The 21,235-nt window shown below is 44.1% G+C and overlaps 2 protein-coding genes across 2 annotated transcripts; both read right to left on the minus strand.

The window, feature by feature from the left end:
* Positions 1–1,228: 1,228 nt before the first annotated feature.
* On the minus strand, positions 1,229–14,357 carry slc22a17 (solute carrier family 22 member 17). Its single transcript, XM_068582115.1, has 10 exons — positions 13,914–14,357; positions 12,109–12,634; positions 8,232–8,335; positions 6,411–6,565; positions 6,026–6,191; positions 5,265–5,389; positions 3,893–3,998; positions 3,491–3,714; positions 2,753–2,864; positions 1,229–2,246 (listed from the first exon to the last, which is right to left on the minus strand). Exons 2-10 carry the CDS (start codon positions 12,583–12,585, stop codon positions 1,970–1,972), a joined length of 1,746 nt encoding a protein of 581 aa, XP_068438216.1. The 5' UTR covers positions 12,586–12,634; positions 13,914–14,357; the 3' UTR covers positions 1,229–1,969.
* Positions 14,358–19,248: 4,891 nt separating this feature from the next.
* Positions 19,249–20,881, minus strand: cebp1 (CCAAT/enhancer binding protein (C/EBP) 1). The gene is made up of 4 exons (XM_068582322.1): positions 20,815–20,881; positions 20,048–20,204; positions 19,706–19,979; positions 19,249–19,554 (listed from the first exon to the last, which is right to left on the minus strand). Exons 1-4 carry the CDS (start codon positions 20,879–20,881, stop codon positions 19,249–19,251), a joined length of 804 nt encoding a protein of 267 aa, XP_068438423.1.
* Positions 20,882–21,235: the final 354 nt, after the last annotated feature.

Consider the following 21,235-nt stretch of genomic DNA (forward strand, 5'->3'; position numbering starts at 1 on the left):
TTTGCATAACATGAAACTCCACATTACCAGCTCACATCATTCATACTTCATACAAACAAATGCCCACGTCTTGTTTATTGAACCGGTTTATTTTACATTAAATCAGGCTATATAGTTAATCATACTCGTCATTGAACATCTCATCAGTGTTGCCAGACATAATACTACTCGAGCCAAGTGAATCATAATAACGATCAGTGTGCAACTGTTAGGACTTGCTGAGTGCGACATACAGAGTGAAAAAACTACCAAAGGCTGACGGAGGAAGAAGCCGTCAGCAGAAGTGAGTGTCCTACGTCCTCGACGTCCAGAGTCCAAATTGAACTTCTCCCGCTTCCTCTTAACGTCGCGCACCCACGAGAAAACACCGACAGACACTGGATTCTCTTTCAAGCACCGACACCACCACGCTTTGGTGTTCTCCGTCTTGATTTAACTGTTTGCCACAAGGCTTCAGCTCAGAATAAAGACGCCGTGAGGAAAAGTCCCTCCTGGGTGCGTGGTTGAGGATGTGGGGGTTCATTTGGCGCTCTGAGGGCCGTCTTCAGCTCCCAGTCAAACCTGAGGGAGCGTCATCAGCGGTCCGTTCTCCAGCATCGATACACATTCAGGCAAAACAACAGACATCCTCTTTCAAAAACTTCCACATTTAAGTGCTGACAAAACATGTATATATGTAAATGTGCCCGGGTATACAAGTCACCATGAAAAGTTCTACTGTGGTTTGTTCGTACCCGTCTATTCTCTTACTGAGACTGGTCATCTAGAGGTATTATAATAGTAACGATAAGCTTCTGAGGGAATACTGAAAGAAAACGAGCCCTTCAAACATGCAGATAGGAACGTTGGGACAGTTTACAGCTTCACTGTTGGATCAGAGAGTCAGATTCGTCTCGAGTCAGTTTCACAATATTTAGCGTAATACTTTAGAATGAGAGGCCCCTGGATAATTTATCGATTATGCTTAATAACAACATAAATAAGAATAAATATTGCTGGCTCCAGGCCAGATTCATTGACTGCATTCACACAGTTTGAACCTTTCTGTGTTTTTAAATGTTTTTAGCTTCTGATCCCAATGTTCATGTTATTCACGCCATTAAAGCTGTCTCTTAAGTTTTAAGATTTGGGTCAAATTAACCACCGTTATCTTCAATGAGAATGTTTCAAAGTGCTCCGCAACGCTTCGCCGCTGCATCAGCGTACTGCACGGCAATTTCCAGCCACAGGGTCTGCTTTAACGAAACTCAAGACGCCCCTAGAAGTTAAAGAAACCAACGCTGGAGTATTTACAAGGCACACGCACTCCATCGAGTCTCACAACTTGTGTTCGACAACTGTGGTCCAGTTGCCACATGGGAAACATTTATCATGAATGTCACAGAAAAGTACACAAAGCTAACATTTGCTTTGATTTTTCGCACACTTCCGGGCACGTCTAGTGTAGTCGTACACAGCAAGCGCGACAAAAAAAAACGCTCTACGCAGGTTAAGACAAATGCTCGGAATAATCTGCGACTCCTCTCAGAGCCACGTCGGTACTGGAGAGTTAGTTGAAAGCGGCTAACATCTCGACGACGGACGCACAGGGGTCAGCGGTGTGCCGGCGTGTCACATGATGAGGAGATGACGATGAAGACCTCCCGACGTGAATCCGTGAGCGCCGTGTGTCAGATCTACAAACATCTCAATGGCAGGGAAACCGAGAAATGGAGACGGGAAACGGGAGCTCGACCCAACCGGCCGCGTTGTTTGGAATGATTGAAAGATGATTTGTTAAGAAGCTGAGGCTGTCTGACCACGTTCACCTCCGTCCTTCGTCGCCTGTCCGCAGTCTTCGGGGCAGCCCTTTTCCTCTGCGTCGCGCGGCCTTCCTCCTCCTCTGCATGTACATGGCGGATGTGAATGTTCTGGCTGCAAAGTGGGTGACTTGAGCGGGAGTCCGCCTCACTCTTTCGGGGGGTTTTTTTTAGGTCTCTGGGTTGGGTGTGGCCAGCAGCGGCACATTGTCCCGCCTCCTCCTGCCCAGCGGGGGGCGCCTGTACTGCTCCCCGTCGGCCAGCGTCTGGGGCAGCGGCTTCCTCTTGCTCTCGGGCAGCAGGAGGATGGACAGCACGGCCAGCAGGGCCAGGGAGGAGTAGACCACGTGGTGCAGGAAGTAGCCGTAGTGGTTCCTCAGGTCCATGAGCGGGGAGCTGAGGCGGCCCACGCAGCCCAGAGCCAGCACCGCGCCCACAGCAGTGCCCCTGTGGACACACACAACTTCAGATATGGCACATGCGCACACATTTAACACGTAAACGGTAGGATTTGATTTTTCACAGCATCTATCTGATTTAAAGGATTGATTGAAATGTGTAAATGTAAAATGTAAAACTTTTTTTGTTGTTGTTCATGTCAAGAGTGAGATGAGAAAAATGACACCATTTGTTGGTTTGCTGAAGATGAAGCCAGCGCGAGCTCAGCTGTGTGTTAGCTTAGCTTTGAGCAAAGTCTGGAGGCATTTGGAAACAGTTAGCCTCTCTGTCAATGTGCAATAACAAAACACAAATACAACTATTACTTCTACTTAACATGTTACATCTCATTTGTTTGGCATTGTAGCAATTGTCTGCGTTTCTCATGTCCTGATTCATTTTGCCAGCACTGAAGGGCTGAGCAGGCTCATTTTGACCGAGATGAATATTAACACAAAACTGAATAAAGAGAGACTCCTACAACTTTTAAATCAGCGTTGCTGTGTTCGTGCTACCTGATGATGGTGGGCATGATCTCCGCAGTGAAGAGGATGCAGAGGGAGGCCGTGGCCTGCGAGGAGAATAGACCAAGCACTGAGAAGACTGTGATGGCCGTCTCACTGAGATCTAAAGGGGAGGAAGAACAAGCACAGCATTACAGTTATTCATTCATTCAGGACTTCCATCATTAACAACAGACGAGGTGCAGTGATTACTGAAGCCCGAGCTGCGGCCCCTCAGCCTTTGTTGCATGATTAAAGCACAGCACCTGACACAGTTTTGACTTTGCTGCCACTGCAGTGTCCTACATTAACTGAGTGTCATAGTCCTTTTCCCCCACAAGGGGGCGACTGACACCAACGTGTGTGTCTACAGCAAGCTTTGGAAACACAAAGGCACCTGGAATGTATTTTTCCATTAGCAGAACTGGCCGGGTAGCTTTTAATCTGTTTCATAATGCATGAAGCATGAGTCCAACACGAAGTCAGTGGTGTATAGATGATCCAATATGACCACAAGGCTGAGCTTAACATTGAGTAAACTAACTTTTTACTTGTATTTACTTGGACATAAGGAAGCAAGGCCTTTGGTCCTCGCACAAAGCTCACATGACGTCTCTACAACAACAGGGGGGCTTCTGGGAGATGAAGGGTGACTGTGTCCACCTTGTTGCCAAAGACTACTAATGGCTTTCTTCATCTGACACCCGAGGACTTGAAGAATAGGATATCCTGCAACGAAAGCCTGCTTACACTCCATGAGTCCCAGGAGGATCAAGGAGGCCAGCCCCGTCATCGTCATGGCGAGGAGCAGGATGCCACGGCGGCCGCACCTGTTTACGGTCGCCCAGAGCAACAGCCAGGCCCCGCCCCCTGCACAGACAGACAGCAGGTACGTCCAGTAGAAGCTCGGGGCGGTGCCTCTGACGTCGCCTCGGAAAGAGCTGTAGCAGTGACTAATGCCGTGAGAGATGAATCTGGAGGAGGAAGGACGGAAAACAAAGATCAAGCAGCCGTGTGTTCATCACGCGGCTGAAATAGAAACCTGGTTCAGGGTGAGAGGACTTCTGAGAGTCAGGCAAAACACGGAGGAGGAAATATGAGACCGGAGCAGCAACCAGTTCAATAGTGAGTCCGGAGAGCGGGATGACTTACGAGGTGAAGCCGAGCACACACATGTTCTTCCAGATGTTCCTGCTGTGCACGAGCTCAGGGAAGGACAGGTGGGGGCGTGAAGAGGGGGCCGGCTCTGAATCCAGCTCTGCAGAGGGCAAACAAGACAAAACAGGCTTTTTAATTGTCAGGTTGACAACACTTAGACCGGTGACCCGGATTCTGTATCAGTCCAAGAGCTCACAGTGAATTGTATTTTATTCCAGCGGGACACAAGTTAAATCAATGTTGTAAATACAAATAGAGGTTGTTTAATACTGGAGCCGCACCAGGCTAAATACAAATTGATCCACAATTCATCATTTATTAACAGTATATAAACAATAAATGCATTAATTATAAACTATATACAAACTATACCACTGTTAACAACTATTTTAGCCATTTAGTTGTTTATTAATGTATTTGTCAATATACACATCTTCAGTATATAACTAAGAAGTATCCGTAACAGACTTTCATTTAATCAACATTTTTAACTTATTATTTGTACACATGCAGAGGACGTAAAGCCAAAGTTATTAAATGTAACTTCAGGTGGCGCGATGTCATGAGACATGTTTACATATAATCTGTTTGTAGAGTCCAGTGAGTCAACAGCCCAGGTGGTTTTGTAGGTGCAGGTCATTATACTTTATAATAATGCCGCGTGTCTTTAATAAATCATGAACTTTAATTAGGCCTCATTACCTACTCTTGGTAGTGGTGTGAGATAGGTACACGTGTTTTCAAATGCGCTGAGCAAGCCATAAATAATGCAGCCTTCATCAGCTAAAAATCCATTCAACGCGACAGTGAAGCGTGATGGAGAGACTCGAGGCGCATTCACACTCCTAGTTGGTTCATTTGGTCCGGACCAAGGAAAATAAATTCTACTTTGTGGCATTTTAGTTCCCACTGACATTTTAAACAAATACATGAATGTGTACATTTTTGATAATATAAATGATTAGTAGACAATTATTAGAGTGCAAATCAACTGCATGTTATGGAAACTGACCAACAGGTAGAGACAAAATCTCTTTCAGGTGTTTCCAGTCACCAGCAATGATTCAGGTTGTATTACTGTGTGACCGCTGTGTGCACCTTTTTAATGGACTCAAGTAAATGTCAGAGGATACAAAGTCGGTTGCAAGCACAGTAGTTTTACAGCTTTTGACCTCCTGACCCTTTGCCTGTTCATAACCTCCAGGATCCGTCACACATCTGCAGTCTGAGTTTGCCCAAAGAAATCGTACCCGGCAAAAAGACATGTTTTCACTTTGACCAAGCTAACTCACTTTGGTGTGTAAGCACCCTGAGAATCTAAACTATGCACACACACACACACACACACACACACGCACACACACACCTGTGAAGCTCTCGTCGTCCCTCAGATCTCTGTTGGAGTTTCTTCTCTCAGTGAATGAGCTCATGTCTGCTGATCTCTCTGACAGAAGGAGCCAGCGGGGAGACTCTGGAAACAACCCGGGAATGCTGCACAGGAGACAAAGCATAAGTCCGGCTCACTCTTTGATCTTTGCTGACCTTTACTGAGCACCAAAACCCCACATTTGGTGCTGCCGCATGGAAAATAACGCATGTGGTTCACAAAGAACTTTGTATTTCTTAATCCAGCTTTGCTTACAAAACTGCCATTCATTGCTAGCAATCAAACTTTAATCTCTGTTAATTTGGTTTTGAACCCAAAGGCTTAACTTCTAACAGAGGTCTTTGGAGGGACTGGGGACATTAAAGGAAGTGGTCCAAATGCATTCTGACATGAACTCAAAGGCTCAGTGAGACGAGGGGATTGGAATCGATACGATCGAATAAAGCTTTCAGCAAGTCAGTTGGCATCAAGGCACTTTACCAAGAGACTATCAGGTTCCTTCACTCGCTTGTCACTGCAGTTTCCCAGGTAAATAAACACATGTCCATGCTTTGTACAAGTGGACAGATAACAAAAATATCTAAATACAAAAATAAAACGCTAATGAACAAGTGGCAAAGAAAAAGAAAAAGCTGAATAGGTAATAAAAAAACAAAAGCACCAGAAGCTTGGAAGCAAATAATCACACGTGAGGATGTGCAGCAAAATACACACACACACACACACACACACACTCGTACCCATAACAGAGGAAGAGTGTCAGCGGGGCGGCGCCGGCTCCCAGCAGGCCCCTCCAGGACTGGCACCCTAGGGCGACGGCCAGCAGCAGAAGTTCTCCGGCGACGGTCGTCAGCCCGGCCAGCATGGTCACCAGCAGCCTCAGAGACGGTTCACACAGCTCCAGACCTGCCCGACAAGCACAACGTCAAAACTAATCTGCTTTCCCGCTGGCCTGCGAGCCCACTGGACTCAGATGTGAAGCTCGTCAGCGTCGTCATCGTGGACATGTTGGCTTTTAGCTGAAAGCTTCGCTGTGCCCGATGACTGAGGACTCTTTATCCTGTTTCGTGGATCTTTGTCCTCAAAATGAAACGTGGGGCGTCCTTCAGATGTTGTGATACTCACGAGTGATGTACAGAGTGAGGTAGACTCCTGCGCTAGCTGCCGCCAGGCAGAAACGCATGACGATGAAGATGGAGGGGTACGGAGACACACACACCAACACCCCGAACACCACCGACAAGGTCAGAGAGGTCAGCAGAGTCTTGGACCTGCCCAGCCTGCAGGGAGCCAGAGACACGCAGCGTTACTGAACACCACCTGGACGACACACCTGGAGCAAGACTTTTAATGCAACTTCTACAACTCATTGATCGATAAGTCTTTTTAATATTGAAAAGAAAGAGAGCGAAAGAGAGAAAACATGAAACCAAGATGTACAACAACAGCAATAGATGATGAAGTAAAAGCTAATTATTCAAGAGATGAAACACACGTTTTAGACGTTTAATTATTAACAGCAAGAGGGTTGAGAAGAGAAAATAGGACAACGGTCCACTGTGAATATTAGAGATGAGATACAGTGAGAACTACTTTTACAGCATCATGAACCATTAATATTGTTAACACATTTCTAGTGTCATGTAATTCACAAATAATTCAGACAAAGTGACAATTAGAGTAAATGTTTAACTTATTCATTTCCAATTTTACGGACGGATTTTTGGTCAAATTGAATTTTGAACTCAATTCTAAAGACCGGCAGGTCACCTGTTCCAATGCGATACCACCTGAATGTATTAAACCTTTCAAAAATAAATGTCGCAATCGCAAAGATAGAAATAGAAAACGGAAATGCGTCTGAAGCTCAAGTATGAAGCGCAACTGCTCACTAAATGTGATGATGAGACATTTCTCAGCTGGATGCCAGCGCAGCACTTTTGTTTCCAACCGGCAGCTTAGCGCTCGTTCCCTTTTCTTCTCGCTCGTTCCCGGGAGGCAGCATTAACTCACCCGTCATAACAAACAGATGCTACGCTCAATTTGTCGGCAAATTAATGAAGGCTGTTAGCTGATTAGACCGGCATCCGCTCCCTCGCTATTCCGCCCAAAACTACGGCAACGCAGCAGGACGGATCCGTTATGTCAATTATGGGATGTGCTCGGTTGTGCCGAATGCAGACTGAAGTCTAAACTCCAGCAGAATAAAAACACCGCGATGCAAAGAGGCTGACACTCTCCAACGATGACCTTTATGCCGTTATCGCTGACAGGGCAGGAACAGTTTTGATCAAAATATGAAAATGTGATTATTTTAAGTAAGATATGATTTGTGGTAACAGAGGGAATGATGACTTTTTACACTGTTATTTTCATCTTTATTGAAATACATCAGAATTATAAGTGAGTGATTTTTGAGGGGATCTTTTGGCAAACATATGTTTTCTTAAAAGCAACAGCATGTGGTATTTCAGGTGTTCGACTTTCAGAAATATAATATTAATAACTATGTTTTCATTTGTGTATCACCACCTGAAACAAGAATGCATGTGTTTTCTAAAGCGTACAATGTTTACATCTACAGGCGGAGCAGGTCCTTATCACAGCACCATGTTTCTACAGCAACCCACAGCAGACACTCACATGTAGAAAATGGGTCATTGGGACATATTCTTTCACCATCTGCTGTCTGAACTTTGTACTATGTGTGCGTAAGTGTTCATGTCGAAGTGTATTTTGGTCACGAGGTAGTGAATCTGCACCGTAAAAAGGACAAGAGGCGGAAGATTGAGGAACAAGCTTTCCGAATCGACACCGAGTAACCTTTGAACAAAATCTCTTGCATGTTTTGTCTTTTGTGCAGATGACAGTTTTAACCACTTCAGGCTGCAAGAAACATTGGTGTGTGTGTGTGTGTGTGTGTGTGTGTGTGTGTGTGTGTGTTACCTGTCGGCGGTAAAGCCCAGGCCGAGACAGCCAGTCAGGACGCCCAGGATGAAACACACCTCCTCCACGGGGACCAGCCAGTACTGACCACACACCAGATCCCACTGGACAGCGAGGAGCCGAGGGCGAGGAAGAAGACAGATCTGTTAGTTATCATTCGTCCAGTCGAGGAGAACAACATAATGTGCACGTTCAGGAACAGGACGTCACCAGGAGAGAAGAAGACCTGCTGAATGCAGGGCACTATGGGAACGCCTCACCAAATACATCCAGATGTGCACACATTGGGAAGATGTTTCATTCCAACGAAACAAAACTTACATTACTCGAATGTTTCGACCCTAGTTGCTACACAAACAGCACGGCAGTTTAAAACTATGTTTATTATGACAATACATTCTGACAGTAATTATTATTTAATCAATTTCTTCAAATAAAGGAGAGAAAGTGTGAAAAGAGTGCAAGGTGATGTCTGCTTTACGAGCAGAGACTTTGCCTCGGTGTATCCGACTCTTTTAAAGCCTGAAGTTAAAATGAATAACGTCACTGAGGAATCACATCGATCGTTAGCTTGATTAGCTCATGAAGAAACATGCCCAATTACATTCCTTTCTCAATAATTCATTGAATGATTCAAAAGGCAACCAGCTTCATTTATTCACAGACCAAATTCTTATTCAATTACTTCACATAGCTGGTTCAAGAAAATCCATATCTGGTCTTTTTTCTGTGATACTATTTGTGCTTTTACTGTTTACTGTTGTGTGTGTTATTTATGAAAACTATGTAACTATTTAAATTACAAAACGCTGAGAGAATGATGCATTTTAAAGCCTTAAGGAACCATTAAACTCCTCAGGTGATAACAACATTAGTGGTTGTACTGGCAGCAATACTACAAGTAATCGGTGTACCAGAAGTGTGACAGTCTCTTGCATTTACTGTGGGACTATAATAGTGGAGCTACATGGAAAGTTAGCGCATGTATTTCTTCTGCTGTCAGATCTGAGTTTTAATCACTTTAAACCAAACCACCGGTTTGCATTAACTCTTAGCTCTGCTAACGCCGCCGTCTGCTGAAAGCTAAATTATTTTAATGATCGAGCGAGGGAGAGCAGAGGGCCGCTGATGAAAAAGATAAGGCCTTACATAATTAGAGCCCTTGCACAGAAACATGAAAGCCTGTCACGTATTACCAGCTGTCCTCTTGCTGAGGCGCAGAGCCACTACAATGCACACCAGCCGGGTAAAGGGCAACAACCCCCAGCGCTCATAGGGGTGGAATGCTCTGGAGGACAGGAGGAGGGCGAGATGCAAACAAAAGACTGTAAACTCCTCAGACTGGTTTTTGAAACGAGCTGGTGCACCAGTCAGGTATGTGCCTTAGGAATGGTCCGAGACCTGTAACCATTTCCTCATTTTTTACGTTTCTGCCTCGCTGGTCCTGTGTGACGGACGCCACCGACACAAAATCCTATTATTTTTGTTGTAATTTGCGCGCGATTTCTTTCCAGTCAGACCCAGAAAAACATACAGATGTTGCAGGATCACTTTCCCTCCCTCCAGGTTCTCCCGCTTCCTCCCACAGTCCTGAGACATGCACATGTGTCGGTGAATTGGAGACTCTAAACTCGCCCGTAGGTGTGAGTGTGAGCGTCTGTAGCGTGTCTCTATATGTGTCCTGCCATAAACCTGCGACCCGGCGAGGGTCGACCCCGCCTTCGCCCAATGACAGCTGGGCTCGGCTCCAGCGCCCCGAGACCCGATTTGGATAGTGGAATGTTTCATCTGACAAATCAACAGTATTGCAATAAATCCTATTCTCCCATAAAACGGTCATATATACTGTATATATTATATTTAATACCCCAAACAGCCAAAACATAACTGCAATGCACATTATTAAGGATTGATAAATGTCTGTGCATCACCCCGTAGATCCACAGCTTCCAGATATTAAGTGGAGATCTCCTCCAGTGACGTGACACAGTGGTTATTGATCAGAGGCTCTCCTGCTTCCTGCTCACCGGGCTGCACGCTCAGCAAAGCGAAGGAGTAGATCACTCCGACAGAAATACTTTCAGAGTTCAACCCGACTTTAAACCCGTCTGCGTGTCCGTCCACGTCACTCAGTGGGTAAAATGAAGGGTGGGCAGCATGCGACCTACTTTAAGACTGCATCTGCATTCAAGGAGCCTTTGCTTACATGCTCCTGCTAAATGCTTCACTTGGCAGCGTTTACACATCCTCGGCTCGCTGCAGCGATGTGGGTGGATTACCAGCGAGCTGCCCTAATACCATGGACTAAAGGGTTGGGTGTGGTTCCCACATCAGTGGACACCAGAAATGAAAGTAGACGCACAGGCCACAGAGTGATCTGCCGGAGTGGGAAACTGTGAGCAGCTGGTTGAGCTCCGTTTCAGACATTAACAAGAGCAAGTCCATGTTGTTACTGTGAAATCCAGCTCTGAGAGGAAATGCATGTTTTTTTCCCACATGCAAGTCAAACAAGCAGCGGAGAAACCAACACGGCCTTTATCACGTGAACCACCTGTTATCACAATTCAAATACATGCATAAAACAGATGCTGCAACAGAGCCAGGAGCCGCTTTCTGCTGCAGCTAGAAATGCAAGAATCAGACCTAAATGTGTCATTTCGCTTGAGAAACACGACCCAGAATATATCGTTTCACATCAAATGTGTAGTTATGAGCATACGAGGAAAGTAAAGGAACCACCTGAAGTTGTTGATACAAAGTTATTATTCAAACCTGTCAGTATTAGTGGTGTTTTTTAAAACACTCACTATTTCACATCAGCATTAAGCTCAAGTGTTTATCGTCTACCTGCCATCTGCTGTTTGGATGAGAGAAGAAGTACGTTACAGCTAAAAAGATTACGGATACCAAGTTCAGATCCTCAGAGCAGGGACCATCATGAATGATTTAAGTTCTCCAATCCCTGCTTTGTAAACCGTTACTAAAGTGCAAACAAGCCGGACATATTAAGGGACCATTCCTACGTTTCTTTATGTTTTAACCCATTAAGTAAAAAAAAAACCTTTAGATGAAGAGCATTGCCCACTGTGGCCTCGCAGCCCTCCTGAACAACGAACAACTTAAAAGAGAACTACAGAAAACTTTCATAAAAAGTATCAAAATGTCTTCAGCAGGCACAGATATGTTGTGTTCTTCCTTTTCAAAACCTGGTGCCTAAATGACCCACAATGCCACTCGACCACCGAAAGGTTCAGTCGGCGATGTAGCTTGGAGCCTCCAGCCTGAAGCTCTGGGACGCTCTCCTTGCTAAAAGCACATGAAGACACAGAGACTGAGTGGGTGAGAGCGTCAGAGACACTTTCCCTCAAATAAACAGATCGTTGTTTGTTGTCCTTTCTGCTCGTGTGTAACGCTGTGGTTTCGCAGTGGTGTGTATGGAACAACAGCATCTCACTGTCCTGAGGTTAATGTCAATGACATCAGTGTCAGGTGACTGCCCCAAACATTTATTACCTGAATCAAACTGGAGGTATCTCTGGGAAGTTTCAACAAGACGAGTTCTCACAACAACTCAAGTCCCCACACAACCGGAACAAAATGTCCCTTTCAAAGTTAGTCAATAAAATGCCACGATACACTATAAACCTGCACAACTATGTGCAGCTAAGGTTGAGCAAGGGATTGCAGAAAGGGAGGCTGCGTGCTCAGCAAGACCCTCCTGTGGATGAATGCGGGATCAAAGTGAAACAACAGTTTCAGCATTTCAAGGCCTAAAATCCAGACATAAACACAAAAAGGTAGCCCTCCCGCAGAAAGCCCAAACAAAGACCCAGGCCAGGGCCATAATTAGAGCGCGAAGGAGGATCCCAGGCTCTACCTCAGTAACTATGTTGTTCCTCAGTCCTTCCGTGACGTTGTAGTCCCAGCCGGCCTCGCAGTCCACCACAGCTGACTGGCTGCCGTTGACATACTGCTTGCACTGGGACAGGCCCCCGCTGTCCCCGGGCCTCCCGCTCTTCTCCCAGGGCAGGGAGGCGTTCAGCACTTCAGGTGACGGTAGGGGCCCCGGCAGGTGGCAGTGGTGGGGCGACGAGAGCGTGATGAGGGGGTCGGAGGAGAGCAGAAAGGCCAGGAAGAGGTTGGGCAGGATGGAGAGAGCAATCAGGACCCTCTGCTTCTTCCTGCCCAGAGCCAGCACCATCACCTCCCCCGTGGGAGGCAGCAAGGGCGGGGCGGGGAGGGAGGAGGACGAAGGGGCCGGGGAGGAAGGGACCGGGGAGGAAGGGAGGGACGGAGGGGGAGCGGGACACGGGGAAGGCGAGACCAGAGGGGGGGAGTCCGGGGATGTCATCATTAGAGAAGGTTAAAGGTGGAGGAGGCTGCAGGCAGCAGGGGAGAGAGCTCTGTGGAAGAAACAAAGTACACAGGATTATTGTGTAGTTTGAACAGCCAAACACGTTGAGATAATGAAAAAACAAAAAACATAAATAATGTTTTTAACAAAATCAATGAGGGCTGCTTCAGTGTCCTGGTTGTGTGCCTACTTGCAGTCTGGATATAGTCAGATATGAGACGAATATAATGGCATTACGTGGCAAATTTGCCTCTGTGTGTGCGCATGTGTGTGTGTGTGTGTGTGTCTGTGTGTGTGTGTGTGTGTGTGTGTGTGTGTGTGTGTGTGTGTGTGTGTGTGTGTGTGTGTGTCTCCACCACACTGGGTTGGGCCCTTTCACAGTGAGGCTACACTATTTTAATTTCTGAGCAAATATCCAGACATTCGTGCCGAACAGAAGAATGCTGTTCCATGCAGGAGCAGATTATTGACATAATCCAGTCCTGTCCACCCACAGAGAGTAAAAATCACTGCCAGGATTATGAGGTCATAACCTGTGGAACTAGAAAAGTGGGACGCAAACTAGAGAGAGAGCGGGACTTACTGGTCAATCACGGTTTTCTGACATTGTACAGGTCGAATAATGAATTAAATGAAGTAGTTATTCATATGAATTACTATTTTTAATGTAATTTATAAAAACACAGGTGATTGTTACAGGCCTATAACCACGCTGTACTCGTCAAGATCCTCAGTTGTTACACAGATAACAGAGTGACCATTCAAAAGAGGAGTTGTTGTCAAGTGCTGCCATGGCTTTGATGAGGATCTAATACAGGTACATGTGTGTGTATGTGCAAAGGGCTGCAGGTTGAGCCAATCAGAGGGTAGGAGCCCCTTGAGAGAGGGGTGTTTTCAGAGGAAGGAGGCCTCCCGCCTCCGGTGTGGTCTACAGGCTGCTCTCTGCGGGCTCCCGGTCGAGGGCAGGAATGTGAACAACCTGTGCTTTTCCTCAGCAGCCTCCTCCTGTCGGTGCACATGGTGCTCCTCCAACAGCCTGCGCTGCCGTGTTTTCTTTGCGCGGGGCCGGGAGAAGAAAAAAAAAAATCCCACAACAGAGTTACATAAGAGCTTGTTTCCGAGGGGGGGGGAGAGGACGGGACGTGGAGGGAATACAACACACGCAGGGGCTGGCTGGCCTCCCTGTGGGAGCACCGCCACAATACAAGAGAGCGCGACAGTGTGAGGTAATAACATTACAATGGGGGACTCACACACCTGCCCCGACTCACACGGCTGCTGTCGTAACGTCCGTCTGGCTTCAGAAACAGGCGCATGCGGTGACTTACCCCCTTTTTTTTCTTCTTTTTTTTTAAACGACGTCTGTCAAATGGCAAGAAATGCTACTGTCCGCTGTCTTCTCCAAACGTCCAACACATTGCGGGGCTGAAGAGAGCCGCTTCACCGCGTCTCCTCCGCTGAATGAAAAGACATGTCTGTCCCGGAGACGCGCTGTCGCCTCTGATCAACGCCAGAGGAGCAAGGACACTGGGCTCCTGTGCGCCACTTGCAGACGAGGGGATGCCAGACTCCCCTTTAACGCGACGGTTCAGTCCCGCTGTCTCGCCTGCCGACATTAACGCGAAATGATTAAATGAGCCATAATTGTGTCCGACGTCGTCTTAAAGGGGAAACTCGTCGTCAGTCAGCCGGTCGCGGACAAAGAGCGGGTGGCACACCGCATCGGGAGAAGCTCGTTCAGAGACGAGCTGTTCCGCCGCTCGGCGGCACACTTCGGTACAAGTCGGAAAAGATCGTGAACGCGACGTCCCCTCGGCGCACAGCTGTCAAAGATCGTGTATGACGAGGTGATACGTCACTCAACCACACAATGTCTGCGTCCTTCATTCTTTTAAGAATTGACTTGTATTGATTGTTTGTTTGGCCTGCATTGGTTATTTTGATGTATGTTATTACATACAATTATTGTTGGACATTGTTTGACATTAGATAAAAAGGCAACATATCTCCATAAATCATGAAAACAACACAGACCGCTATATTACAGACTGAGGCAAACATGTTGACATGCAGAACATTATTGTTGAGAGACTTGAGAGTACACCAGACTCACATTATATAACTTGATTTAAACAAAGCTCTTAATTGCTTTCTTATGATCTATAATCACGGCTTGTTGATTCTCCACGTGTTCTTTTAGATTTTACACCATTTTTATGTCGGTCGAGTAATTGATTTTTGGTTCAAAGACTTCAATAGAATTCAAACAAGCGCCTTAATTTCTCTAAATGAAACCAATCTAATGTGAATCAGGAGCAAAAGCTATTTTGATCTCATTATTTCTTTTTAATTTTGTTCAAAAGTGGGGTTACAGGAAAGAGGTTTTGAAAGAAACATGTTTATTTAGGCGTATTTGGTTTTGTTTTCTAATGCTTTGAATAATGTATTTATTATCATGGCATCACCATCCTCAAGGTAAGGTGAGGTTTTTTTTTGTGTTTGCCTGTATTCACTACAGACTCACAGACATTTTACGGGCATCAAAAAATATACAGCAAGCAAAGTGTTTGGTATTTGGCTATCAATTCCGTCTCAATGGTAGAGTGAGACATCTGTATTTTGTTAAATATCTCTACAGAAGGCCTACGTGCGGTTTTCTGCCGCGTGGTGGAGCCATAAATCACAAGTCACCACAAGAGACACAGGTCTAAAACACTACATGGTCCAGGCTGCTATGTGGCTGCTTGTTCTTTCTCATAAAATAACATTATCATAGATAAGACATGTCACAAATTGTCTGCTCGGAAAACAGTGTTCCTTCATTAATCTTCAGCTATAGTTCTGAGTCTTCCACCCTCTTCTATGTACATGCATAAGGCTTGCCAGAGCATCACTTCTAATTATTAATATATATATATATATATATATATATATATATATATATATATATATATATATATATATATATATATATATATATATATATATATATATATAAATATATATATATTATGTCCAAACACATGACCATTGGTTTCAGCCAGCCACTTGGTAATGACTGCTAAGCTTCACTTGATGGCACTGACGCAGTTTGTTCCACTGGCGTTGCAGCAGCATGGTGGAAGTCTTTGGCTCTACTGGACAACAGAGACATTGCTGTACATATTACTTTTGTTTGCCATGCAGTGTCTAAAACTCAAGAGTCCTAAGAAAATACTTTTTAAAAACATACAATCATGAATGCACTGTGTATTTAATGTTGGTGTCTGTTGTCATGCTGTGTGTCAGCCACACATCATGACAACGCTGTCTGCCACTTCCGAAAATACCCTCCAAATAACAAGATAATGTTTATTTATTACAGCCTTTGAACATTTGTGGTAAATTATTTATTGTATCTGAATGTTGGATCCTTAAGCTGCCTGCGAACATAAAAAGTGATACACTTTTGAGTGATGAATCCCCCTCACTAGTCAAACAAGCGATGGAGACTCTCCCACTAGGATTCAGACTCTCACCAAAAGGTGTTTGAAGGTGTGGTGGGAGTCGGAGGATCAGAACAACACACATTCGACCACAGAGTTTTACTTGTCGTGAACATGTGTGGAGAGCGAAAGTGCTGAAATAGTAAATGAAAAAAGTTTATCTTTCTCATATTTTAACTAGATATTGTATTGTTTGTATGTTGATATATTCAACTATTCTCTGCTCTTGAGACCAAAGTCCAAAAAGCTGCTCGACTGCTGTCGAAACAATGCGTCTAATGAACAGGAGCGAGAAGATGGAAGCGGCTTCACTGGGCTGTCGTGGGTTCATATGGTCTGCTGCTGTTGAGTAACTTGTAGGGATTAGGTGAAATACAGTCTTTCTTCACTCGGTGGAGATGTCGCAGTCCTGGGACCACAGATTGCCCCACACGACGCTGCGGGACATTTCAACAGACACGTTCACACAGGGACTTCTCTTGTGCCGCTGAACATGTTTTTGTGTTCATTAGGGAGGACTTTATTGCCAAAATTACACAAAACCTAATATAAATGTTCACATTTAGCATAAGTCTTCAAGAAAGAACATTGGTTTAGCTACTATTTTATAGATTTTTCACTTTATAAGTAACAAACAACTGTAAAAAAAAAAAAAAAAGGTTTAAAAGACGTACATACATAAATGTTTACATACATAAACATAATCTTATGTGTATGTATATATATATATATATATATATATATATATATATATACATATATATATATATATATATATATATATATATATATATATATATATATATATATATATATATATAACACATACATACACTTCTATAGCTCCATGTATTATCATTTGACTTAATTCATACTTTGTGTCTTTTGGTCACAAAGTATGGAAAAAAAATGGGAATTGAATACAACATAATTTTACAACACATACAGCTCTGAAATGATCTTGATATCATTTTATTTATTTATTTTTTCTTTAAAGTAAAACCAGGAACTGTTGAATATTTGGTGAGAAACTACAATGATCCGTAAAAAGCTATAACGTTTGTATAAAAGAGGTGAATTGTGTATCTCTCTCTTTTATTTTGAATATCACATCAAGACTATTACGTTGTGTGATGTTTCTTCATGGGAACCAGATGCAAAGGACTCCCATGCTGTTCATTATTATCTAATACTGTTGAAAATATGCTACCAGATGTTATAACTATTGTTTTAGACCAAGACTGTTTTGATTTTTTTTTTAAGAAAGAAAGAGAAGCGTCTGGCTCGGTGCCCCTGGCCCCTCCTCTGTGTCTCCTATCTCTATGTCCCTTCACGACCATCACAGCCACAGGAAGGCCCTGGCAGCCCGAAACACTGATACTATCTCTGCGCTCCTCATCTCCGTCCTCCACTCTGTTGAAATCTTGCCCATCCCACAAAGGGAAACCGCTGGTGCACAACGGTCCACGGCATAGCGTCCGTTTCTGTGGGTAGACTTATGGTAATTAATGTGGCAGGTGCATGCCATGTTCTCTGATGCAGGATGAGAGTACTGGGGTTATATCACATCGTGTTCTGTGAGAAATGTGTGTTGTTTAAAGGTGCAGTGCACCGTAATCAAAGCTTGTAAAGGCTACTTTCGGAATCACTTGTTTAAATAAGGGATATTTTGACATGCTTCATAGATGTTTCTATGTTATAGTTGTGAAATGTTAGGATTGGCCGACATAAAAGACGTTTCATCAAAGTTCAAATAATTATTTGTTTATTCAAAGAAAACATGTGACAAAGAGTATTGCTTGAACAACACATTATTATAAAATCATAAAACACATTCGACAACCGGCAAGATTACATGTGAATTAAAACTGCGTCAAACATTATTTCAAGTAATCCCACACTCATTTAGTGACAAAAGAAGTAATATATACGGAGAGAGACACTATACTAACCACATGGTTGTGTAACCTTGTTGGGCAACAACACTTACAATCAGATCTAACGATGACAAGAAGTGGCGATGATTAGGCAACATTTGTTTAATCAAAAAACAAATCAGTTTAATGCACAAAATGGTCTTTTCCTGAGGATTATGCCCGTGTGTGAAGACATTGTCTTCATGGCCTTTGAGGAAAGTTATTTGGGAATTTGCTCAATTGAAGTATATGCAGCTTTTGACCTTCAGGACCTTTTTGTTTCTGGACACATCTTATCTTGTATTGATGATTTCTAAAGTCGTGGCACAACTTCTCCCATCTCACGTAGCCGGTTTAAAAAATCTTGATACGCACAGAGTCACTTAAGGTTTCTGTGCACTCTCCAGTCCCCTCGCTCACAGTTTTTGAAAATACAACTACGTCTCTATTCAAACCCACCACACGTCTTCCTGCTTTATATTCAGGTGCTTAATTCAATTATTCAAAGGTCTAGTGAGCAGGGCTGTAGCCATTATTTCAGAAACACTGAAGTCATGAGGGACTTCCCACACATTCAGGCCGGACACCAAAACATTTTTTTTTTCACTCAGTTAATTCATACTGTGTATTGTCTGCATTTTACCACCATGAAATGCTGTTTTTAAGCCCAGTCCACACTGTCAGGATACTATTGGTCTGAATTGACTTGCAACCTATTAAGCGTTGGATTTTTCCACTTGTTGAAGGTCTGCATATGGGGCTGTAGTGATATATGTATCTTAAAGGTGGAGAAAGAGTCAGCTGGAAACATTGAAAAGTCAGCTGCAGACAGATGAATAGCTTCCAATAGCAAATTACAACCAATCAAATGTGCCAGCGACTAAAGACCTTGCTTGTCTTGAACCATTGATTTTTCTAATTAGCTGCAGTTATTTTTGTGTATGTCACCATCTCAATGTAAAATGAATATGAATATTGTAAAAGCGCAGAAAGGCCAACAGGAAAGTCAATTGTAGGATGTAAATGTGCCTTAATTAAAAAACCCAGCAAAAAAAGACAGAGGCCACGACCTCATGGCAGTTATGGCCCTGCCAGTGTGTTACGCTTTCTCTCCAAATGTACAACACAAAACTACAACTGAGCCCCTTTAAACTCGGCATTACTTCCCCACTTCTTTCGTTGAAAGATCAACTAAGAGGCGCTTGGAGGCCGACAGACACTTATAAGGAATCTGACGCCTGAAATCAAGTATGAACGTGCTTCTAGATACTGGACGCCCCTGCTGCTCCCTCCTCAGCCCCCAGCGGGTGCCGCTGTGACAGGATGTGTTTCAGAGAGTCCAGCTCCTGTGTCAGCTGCCCTATCCTCATCTGCAGCTTCTGGTTCTCCTCCTGCAGCTGCATGGCCCTCTGCTGGGTCATCAGGATCCTCCGGCGGGCCTTGTCCCGGCTCTTTCTCACAGCGACGTTGTTCCTCTCGCGCCGCAGGCGGTACTCCGCGCTGTCCTTGCTGATGCTCCTCTTGTTTACCGGGGCCCGCAGAGTTGGCAGGAGGAAGGAGGAGAAGTCCTGGGGGTCAGAAACACAAGTTTGTTTTACGCTGTGGGGAAGCAGGATGCAGTTTGATTGTTTTCCCCCTAAGGAAACCTGTAGGACTCACTCATTTGTCTATAATCCACACATGAAAACATCTATCTCGCACAAATGAACACACACACACCTGCTGAGTGTTGGCGTGGCTGTGGTGGTGGTTTGTGCTCCCGGCACTCAAGTTGTTGCCGAGACTGGAAGACGTGTACGGCAGGTAAGACAGTCCCATCATGTCATCGCTGCCCCCCCTCACCAGTCCCTGCGACTGGCCGTATGGCATCATGTCCATCTGAGCCAGCTGACTGCTTTGTGTGGTGTGATTCAGGGTGTGGGTCGGCCCCGAGTAAGAGCTGGCCCACTCCTGGATGACTGAGGACACCCTGGAATCAGACATCTGTAAGGGAAGCAGAAAAAGATGAGCTTTTTATTTTATTTTAAGTTCAAATATGTGTGCATGTGTTTTTATTGGAAGCAAAGAACCACATACACAATAGAAACAAAGACGACTCTGACAGCTGCAAAAGTAATACATGGGGAAGATGAATAAACCAAGAACACAAGACATAAAGTCTGCAATAATAAACAATCTGGCAACACATAATTTAGTTTATTAGCTCCAATTTGACCAACTACAACAATAAAAGGCTGCACATGATATTGTCCTGGTAATGATAATCACAAATACTAATATATTTCAACTTAATGTGCTGTATGTTGCATACTTTTACTTTTACTTTTGATACTAAAGTATATTACTCAATTAACAATGCAGGACTTGTAATGGAGTATTGTTAAAGATTATAAACAACCGTTGCAAAAATTCCCGCAAATAACAATTTAGAAGTAAAGAATACAGTTTTTTTTAAAGACAGCTTATTAAAAAGGATATATTTAGTGGATTATTTGTTTAGTTGATTGACATAAAGTTAGTCAACAACATTTGTTATGATAAAGTAATTATCTGATGTCTTAAAACATGTGTTTCCAGCTTGACAAAGGTGGATAGTCGCTGGTTTTATTTCTCTTCTATGAAAGTAAACTTTGGGCCTGGAGGCGTTTGACTGTGAGTGAGACAGAATAAGATCAAACAATGACATCTGGGTTGTGATGTGAATTTTTCATTAATTTTGGACAGTTTACCAACCAAACAGTCGATCAATTAAATGACAAAATAATCAGCAGATAAATGAATTATGTAAGAAATAGATTTATGAAGCCCAACATTAATGGAAAACATACCTTGCACAGGACAGGACAAAAATAAACTGCAGGCACACACTAATAAAGCGCTGATGGGACTTACCATGATTTAGCTCTTCACAAACACAAACTCTGTGAATATGCTACAGGCTCCTCGGACAGTTTAACTGAAAATGGTGTGAAAGGAGGAGACAGAGAGGAGTTTGATACCTGTCTCATCTCACATCACTTCTTCTTCCTCTCTCTCTCTCTCTCTCTCTCTCTCTCTCACACACACACACTCACACACACACACACACACACACACACACACGCACACACACACACACACACACACACACACACACACACACACACACACACACACACACACACACACACACACACACAGAAATGACAGGAAAGAGAGCACACAGACAGAAAGTATGAAAGACAGAAAGGATTGTCTTGACTCCCATTG

This window comes from Clinocottus analis, unplaced genomic scaffold, assembly GCF_023055335.1.
Source record: "Clinocottus analis isolate CAN_PGR_092001 unplaced genomic scaffold, fCliAna1.0.p SCAF_18, whole genome shotgun sequence".
Lineage (NCBI taxonomy): Eukaryota > Metazoa > Chordata > Actinopteri > Perciformes > Cottidae > Clinocottus > Clinocottus analis.